Below are 8115 nucleotides of genomic sequence, written 5' to 3'. Positions count from 1 at the left end.
ATCCAAAAACCAATTAATGCAATAGAGTACATTAATAAAATACAAGACAAAACCACATGATCATGCCCATAGACACAGAAAAATCAGTTGACAAAACCTAACACCCTTTCATCATAAAACACTCAATAAACTAGAAATAAAAGAGAACTTTCTCAATCTGATAAAGGATGTCTAAGAAAAACCCACAGTTGAAATCACACTAAATGGTTAGAGACGTATGCTCTCCTCTCAGTGTCAGGAACAAGACAAGATGTCTGCTCTTGAAACGTGTATTCATCATTGTACTGGTCAGGGCAATTGGGAAAAATAAATAAAAGGCATTTGGATCAGAAAGGAAGAAGTAAAACCATCTCTATTTGAAGATGGCATGATCTGTCTACAGAAAATTTTAAGAAATCTGCGAAAGTACTAGAGCCGGTAAACAACTTCAGCAAGACTGTGGAATACAAGATCAATATTTTAAAATCCATTGTATTTCTATAAAATAGCAATGAATAATCTAAAATGAAATTAAGAAAATAACTCCACTTATAAACAAGAATAAAATATTTAGGAATAAATTTAAACAAGTACTAGACTTGCATACTGAAAGCAGGAGGAGAAAGAGGAGAAGGACAAGGAGAGGAGGAGGAGGATGAGGAGCAGGAAGAAGATGGGGAGGCAATGTGTTCAGGATGTCTTGTGATTCCCGAGACCTGAAGCCACCTGTCAGGTCAGGCATCCCCTGTCCTTCCTCTCCCTACTCCTGATCTGCCGCCTCCGGCTTGCACCTCAAATTTATTCTGCTCAGGCATGGAAGTAATTGTGGTGTGAAAGTCTGCCTGGTTGGACCAGCTGTTCCACACACTGGCCTGGCGAAGTTATTTTCAACTCTTTTCAAGCCAGCCATGAACGTAAGGGAGAACTCTGCACTGGATGCAGTTTACTCTGGGCAGTGAGATCAGCTGCAGAGGCCACTCAGGCCTGGGAGTGCCTAGAACTCCAGCCGGGAAGGCCTGTGGCTGAGCTCAGCTGCAGATCAGGTTATGCCCGCAGGCCCTGTAGGGTCAGATTATGGCCCTCAGGGTCCTGGGGGCTCTGAGCAGCCTCAGGTCTGTGCCCCTGGAGGCCTCGCCTCTAGGTCCCGGTGCTTCAGTGCGGTCCTCAGGGCCTGCAGGATGGCACCCTGGCTGGTCTGCACGTTGTAGTCACTGAGCCGTAGCAGGCGCTCGAAGTCTTCCTCCTTGTAGGTCATGTTGGACAGGGCGTAGGGGGAGGTAGCCCCGGTGAGATTCACTTGGCCAGCCTGGAGCTCTGCGGGGGTGCGCTGGACACCTGCCCAAGGGTGAGAGGGGTGTCAGGAGCAGAACGCCGGGGTCTCCACAGCCTGGCAGCAGCGCATAGGGAGGGCTGCCCCCACTGGAGGAGCCCCTGCTTTCCTCCCAGCTCTCTGTGTCCTTTGCCCAGGGATGTAAGTGTGGGTGGCAGGGTGCTCTTTGGAAGGATACTATTTGGCGGTAGAAAATACAATTTCATATTTCGTTGCCTTGCAGCGTGACACTCCTTAGGCTATTCTGGCAGCCCCACATGTCTGTACATTGCTTCGGGGCAAGGTGGAAACAGCCGGAAGAGGGAAGTCAACTGGGTTTGTGAACGGATTCTTAGGACTCACAGTGGAAGCAAGGGGGCAGCGAGAACTTGCTGAGAGATGAAGGTTCTTTAGAATTGTCAGATGTGGGCTGAGCATGTTCAGAGGAAAGCTGGGAGATCTAGAATGATGGTGGGAACCAGAAAGCTGGGAATATCGCACAAAGACGGCAATGAGTTTTTCCCACCAGAAGGAAATAAAATTCTGACCAGTTGGTGAGAAGAGAGGATAGGAAGGAATGTGATGGGGGTTTAAATTTCGGGAGCCCCTGAGGAGAGGCCCATCTCCCTGAGAAGGGGCCCAGCCTGGGCTGGGGAAGGATGATGGAGAGGCCGACTGAGTTTCCCACAGTGCAGGAAAGCAGAGGGTCCCCGGGCAGCTGGGGGTACTAGGGCAGGTGGAAGGCCGCAGGAGTCTGGCGTCATGACAAAGGGGACCACTGCATAGTGACCCTGCAAACAGAGGGCCTGCAGGGATGTGGGCATCAGCAAGGAGGCCAGGGTGGGCTCTAAGGTCTGGGTGGGCCTGGATGGGCCTGTCCTGAAGCCTTCTCCTGGCAGACTCACTTCCCTTCCCTCTGCTGGGCGGTGGGGGGCCCAGGGCAGGCCTCTGAGGGGCCAGGCAGCCTGGGTGCTTGGGAGGGGATGCCTCACCGGGGGCTGAGTGGTCCTTGAAGGAGGCATTGACCAGTGGGAAATGCAGCAGGATCGGGGCCTCGGGGCAGGCGGGGTCTGAGAAGAGGTGGCACTCCCTTGGCTGCTGGTGGTCCTGAGGGCTGGGTTCCACCCGGGGGAAGGGCAGCCCCCGGGCCCGGCAGTACAGCTCTGTCTGCTGCAGCGCCTGGTGGGGAGAAGGTGGCCCGGAGAGAACCAGCCCGGCCCAGGTCAGTGCTGGGCCAGTTCCAGCACACACCAGCTGCCTCAGTGTCAAGACAACGGCCTGGCTCTGTCCTGTCTGTGGTCAGGCCAAGCTGCAGAGTGACTTGGAGGGAGACCCAGGGGGAGTCCAAGGACTCTGGTGGTCTGCAATGTTGCTTGGTTAAAATCTCTAGGTGGGGTACAGACCCACCCCCAGCCCCCCAAACTCCAACTCTGGATTGCTATTGCTGGATTGTTCAAATCCCAGAGCCGGGAGGGGACCTGCATTTGCACGGCGTCTCAGGGGAGGTCTGGGGGATGGACATGGAGATGCTAGGGTCTCCTCTCAACTCTGTCCAGCTGTTCTTTGGAGGAGGTGTGGGGAGGTCCCTCCCTGTTCACCTGGCCTGGGAGCCCAAGGCCCCTGCACCACCACAGCCCTTCCCACCTGAGGACCCTGGCAGGAGCCAGCAGATCAAGGCCTGACACCCCTCCTTCCCTTCGGGACCCAGGTGGTGTGGGGCAGTAGGTCAGTGGCCCTGCTGTCTGCCTCTGGAGCTTGGCCTGGCTAGACAGAGGGGTTCCCCTGGGGTGACCAGCGTACCTCAAAGGGCGCAGATAGAGAGTAGTCGAAGGAGAGGATGAGGTCCAGCTTGCGGCCCGGCCGGAACATGGAGGGACAGCTGGTGTTGATGAAGTAGCCAGCGTCCACCAGGCAGAGCTGGGGCTCCTGGGGAGTCAGCTGGCTGGGCGTGGAGTCAAGCTGGCAGTCTGGTAGGAATTGCAGGATGGTCAGAGGCCACCACCCTGCCACAGGTCATCCATGTCCCCTTCTCTCCTCTGGGTCACTCCCTGAATGCCACCAGTCCTTCCCCAGGACCTTCCAAGGGGATCTTCTCCAGCCCATACCCCAGAAATGGATGCTGACCTCCTAGGCTTCGGCCAGTTCCTGCCACACCACCCAGAGGCCCAACCTTGTAACCTAAGGACCCCTGGCCACGGCCCTGACCTGCCCAGGTGGAGAAGCCTTTGTGGCTGCAGTAGTCCTGGTGTAGCTGGAGGCCCTGGAGGAAGTTGGGGCTGCGCTGGTGGAGGGGCCTGCCGGTCAGGAAGCCTTTAAATGCCTGGGCCAGCGCCGTGCCTGGCTGCAGCCACGAGGCCTCCAGCCATGAGGAGGTCTCCAAGGAGGTCAGGGGCTCCTTCTCTGAAGCCAGAGAAACAGACATTGGACCCGTCTTCCCCTCACTTCTTTCCCTCAGACACCGCACACCGCAAGCAGAGTCTGAAGGAACAGCATCATCCCAGCCCCCTCAGTGCCCCCACCCTTCCCACCTAAGCTCCTGGTCTTGTCCTTGATGTGCTGTTTCCAGGACTCCCGAGAGCTGGTGAGGTCATACCAGGCGTCCAGCAGGTTCAGGGAGAAAACGTTGCTCCAGATGGCTGAGGGAACCCCAAGAGAGGTCAGCCTCAGGCCCCAGCCAGCGGCCCCACCCTCAGGTGCTGATGGAAAATGGGAGTGGGGAGAGGGCTGCCCCTACCATGTACCGCCCCCCGCCACCTACCCCTCCCCCTCGTCCTGAGGTTCTGCCCCACCTGAGCTACAGGACCCATGTCATTCAGACGCCTGGCCCAGGGCTGCCCAGGGCCTTCAGAGCCACCACTCTCACCTTCCAGAAAGCAGATCCGGGGCTCCGGGATCCTCCTCATCAGCCGTCCCATGAAGAACTTGGAGCCGAAGAGCTCAGGAGGGACGAAGGCTCCGTACTTCAGGAACCCGACCTCATAGGGGGAGAACTCAACCCACTCTAATGGGGTGGGAGGGAGAGGCAGGAGTGTGAGGGGAGTGGATTACGGAAGCCCCAGCTCTGGCCAAAGATACTGCCCCTGCCCCCAGCAGGCCCGAGCCCCGCTGTGCCTGACGCCAATGCAGCAGATGTGAGCAACGTGCACTCTTGGGCTGACCACACCCTTCCCAGGCCTTGGTCCACACCCTCAAGCACTCCCCACTGCCAAACATAGAGAGCGGCCCCGAGTCCCTCAGGACTCAGGAAGGTTGGGCAATCTGTGCGGAGCTTCCAGCGTGAATTCTCTGGGGACTCTCGGGGTGCAGAGGATTTGGAGGGTGGAGTATGAGGAAGGGGGAGTGGGTAGAACCGTACCCTTGAAGTCCAGCGTCTCCAGATTGTTCTCTTTGACATTGAGGCTCAAGTAGAGGGGCAGAGGGTTCTGACCCCGTTCCAGGGCGGCTCTCTGTCCTGACAGCTTCTGATCCATCACCTGGGGCCAGAGGGCATCAGGGCCTAAGTGAGGCTGGGAGTGTCCTGGAGGCAGCGGCTCCACCAGGACGGGGGCAGGATGGGGGACCAGGCTGGGGGTGAGGAGGCACCTCCTCCCGTGGGATCTGGGGACCATATGTGGGTCAGTTCCCACTCGTGCCTCCGTGTTCCGACCAGCCCTAGATGCAGGGTCGCTGGACAGAGCATGCAGGCTATGTACTGTCAATCTTCAGCAAGGGCCATTCACAGGGACTACAATGCCAGCAGTGCTTCCAGGCCCATCTTCGTGGGTTTAAGGGTGAAGTGGGTGTGGATACTGACACACAGACACAAGGACACATGCACATATACATGTATTGCTTTGCAGAAAGGACACAGCAATGCCCTTTTAGCATATACTGAAGCCTATGCCAGGGATGGATTGCCTCCTCTTCTAGCTTCTCCTTAATGCAGTTCAAGTTTCAGCCCCTCCCGAATGCTTTCCTTACATCCTTGCCCCCCTACATTGTCCCTCTTATTTCTGGCTTTGCACAACATGAGGTTGTACCCCGTTGTTTATTCTTGCCTTCTGTTCTTAATTTCCTCTTCAATAGAGCTCCAAGCTCTGTCTTTGTTTTATCTTATTTTGAGATAGGGTTTCACTCTCTCACCCAGGCTGGAGTGCAGTGGTGCAATCTTGGCTCACTGCAACCTCCGCCTCCCAGGCCAAAGTGATCCTCCCACCTCAGCCTCCTGAGTAGAGTAGCTGGGACTACAAGTTACATTTGGCTAATTTTTGTATTTTTTGTAGAGATGGAGTTACACCATGTTGCCCAGGCTGGTCTCAAATTCCTGAGCTCAAGCAATCCATCTGCCTTGGCCTCTCAAAGTGCTGGGATTACAGGCATGAGGCACCACCATCCATGGCCCAAGTTCTTTGATGGCAACGACTATAGCTTGCCTTTTGGGGGAGCCTCCACAGAGCCTCCCTGAATTGTGGGGGAACAGAAAGACCTCATTCTATGCTGAACTAGAGTGGCAAATGGAGCTCTTCCCAAGCACCAGCAAGGCTAATGGTGCTGCCTGCCGGGAGCACCACCTTGGGAAGGATTCTGCCACCAGAGCTGAGGTTGATGCCTTCAGCTCTGGGCTGTTTCTACTGGGCAGTACATGTACCACGAATATGTCATCCTTCCTTTGGGCTCTCCAAGCTGAAGAGTGTCTAGTTCTAGAGGCTCCCAACCTGCCACAGCAGCCCTTATCATCAGATTGACTCAGTGAATGTGGACATGTGAGAGCATGTGAAGCATGCAGACCTCTGGGTCTTCACTGAGAATCAGCCTGTCACAAGTCACTTTGGAGTTTGCCTTTTAAAAACCTGCAGATGATCCTGATGGCCAGCCAGGTGTGAGGATTCCTACCCAGCCTACTCAAGGAGGGTCCCTCTCCCACATCCATGGCAAAACCCAACACACCCAGTGTGTGTGTCCTCCTCGCTGGCAGCTCATCTGTCCCTGACGAGAACACTCATGTGTCAACCAGTCGTTTTTCCACCCCATTCTTCAATGGTCCCCAGTATGAGTTATAGGGAATTTGCAGGAAATCTCTAAACAGGGCTCAATCCCCTGCCATGGATGGTGGTGGTGTATGGACAAGTCAGTCCTTAGGTACAAATGTGTGTACATGATCCCTTCTCAAAATCTTTTTATTTAGAAACTCTGTTGCTCTTTTGATACATATGATGAGGGAAAATGTGTCCTTTTACTACAGTTGCGCAATTTATGCCCTAGGGAAAGTTCTGGAAAAAGATCAGCACACCCCTGCATCTACTGAAACAGCACCCACCCAGTACGTCTAATGGCTCACCAGTAAGCTGCGGCAGGACTCTCAGTCTCTAACCCCCCAGTTTCCAAGCAAGTAACCCCAACCCTGCAGAACACCGTTCTGATGATTTGAGGGTCCCATGGGAAACACTGGAGCTTGGTGCAGTACTGGCAATGCAGACTAAATGGAAGGCAAGTGTGTCAGCTCTTAACTCAGGAAAGGATAAGAGAACCACTCTGAGTTTCTCCTTGAGGAATGATGAGCAGCTTCTAAGCAGTTCGGTACTTGCCAGCAAAAGACTGAAGAAAAAAGTTTCAAAGAGATGAGAGTTTGAGAAGCACTGATTACAGCTAGTGTATTTTATGAATGGGTTTTTATAAAAACCTAATCATTATTAAAGATGTATGTAGGCTAATAAAGTCATTCTGAGCAAAATTTCAGGGTATGATATTCATTAATATTAACAAAATTGTGATTTGTCATAAATGGAGTTATATTTTCTGACATTGTAAAGTGACTTTTGGTACTTTAGATTATTACATTATAGAGGTAATAAATACCTGTTTTTATCTAACATCTTTAAAAAATTAGAAATAGACACTAAAATTACCTGAATAAAACATTATTTTATAAAGTCTACAATGAATGTTGGCTTTAAGAGGTAAGGTATGATAAACAGAAGAAAAAAAATAATAAATTGAAAACCTTTCCTATTGGGACAAAATTTTAAAAATAGCATAGGTGCTTTTTTTTGAGACAGAGTCTCACTCTAAAGCCCAGGCTGGAATGCAGTGGCATGATTACAGCTCACTGCAGCCTCAACCTCCCATGTTCAAGCAATCCTCCTGCATTAGCCTCCTGAGTAGCTGGGACTATAGGTGTGTGCCACCATGCCCAGCTAATTTTTAAATATTTTGTAGAGACGGGGTCTCACTATGTTGTTCAGGTTCATTTTTAAGAATATATAGGTATCTAATAATACCACAAGCATTTCTATTTTTGTGAACAATTAAAAAATTGTCTTCTAAAAATGTTTATAAAGCTTACACACAAAACCATGCATTAAGTCATTACTGGAGGATCCAATGGTAATTAAATAAAAGTCTGCTGCATAGCCTAGAATCAAACTGCATTTTCTAGCACCTTGTAAAGGGAACTGTTAAAACAAGCTTCTCCCATTCTATAGTAACTAACTGCTGCCACCCAGCAGGAAAGTCAGTTAATAAAACATGACATCATCAAAACTGAATATGAACTTAAACAGTAGATCCAAAGACTACATAGCACATAGTGATAAAATGAAAATATTTCTAGTAATTATGTTGGCTTTATAAATTCAATGCCATTTCAATAAAAATCCCAAAAACATTTGTCACAAAACATGACTAGGTGATTCTATCATATAATTAGAACAGCAGGCCAGGTGTAGTGGCTCACACCTGTAATCTCAGCACTTTGGGAGGCTGAAACAGGTGGATCACTCAAGGCCAGGAGTTGAAGGCCAGCCTGGGCAAAGTGGTGAAAAACCATCTCTACTAAAAATACAAAAATT

At 51.5% G+C, this 8115-nt stretch overlaps 1 protein-coding gene across 2 annotated transcripts in view; it reads right to left on the bottom strand.

Annotated features, from left to right (window-relative positions):
• The window catches only part of PLA2G4D (phospholipase A2, group IVD (cytosolic)), a 26662-nt gene that overhangs the window by 1323 nt on the left and 17224 nt on the right, over nucleotides 1–8115 (bottom strand). The window contains exons 14-20 of one of the 2 annotated variants that reach the window (XM_011989261.1): nucleotides 4644–4761; nucleotides 4152–4289; nucleotides 3817–3924; nucleotides 3494–3688; nucleotides 3089–3255; nucleotides 2281–2467; nucleotides 1286–1314 (exon numbers count right to left, since the gene is read on the bottom strand). In XM_011989261.1, the coding sequence (XP_011844651.1) occupies nucleotides 1286–1314; nucleotides 2281–2467; nucleotides 3089–3255; nucleotides 3494–3688; nucleotides 3817–3924; nucleotides 4152–4289; nucleotides 4644–4761 (942 nt within the window). Of the gene's footprint in view, nucleotides 1–1087; nucleotides 1315–2280; nucleotides 2468–3088; nucleotides 3256–3493; nucleotides 3689–3816; nucleotides 3925–4151; nucleotides 4290–4643; nucleotides 4762–8115 lie in introns of those variants that run through there. The other variant, XM_011989260.1, reaches the window with a different exon arrangement.

This window comes from Mandrillus leucophaeus, unplaced genomic scaffold, assembly GCF_000951045.1.
Source record: "Mandrillus leucophaeus isolate KB7577 unplaced genomic scaffold, Mleu.le_1.0 Scaffold35, whole genome shotgun sequence".
Taxonomy (NCBI): Eukaryota; Metazoa; Chordata; class Mammalia; order Primates; family Cercopithecidae; genus Mandrillus; species Mandrillus leucophaeus.
The sequence above is the reverse complement of the archived record's forward strand: the minus strand, read 5'-3'. Positions and strand labels throughout refer to the sequence as shown.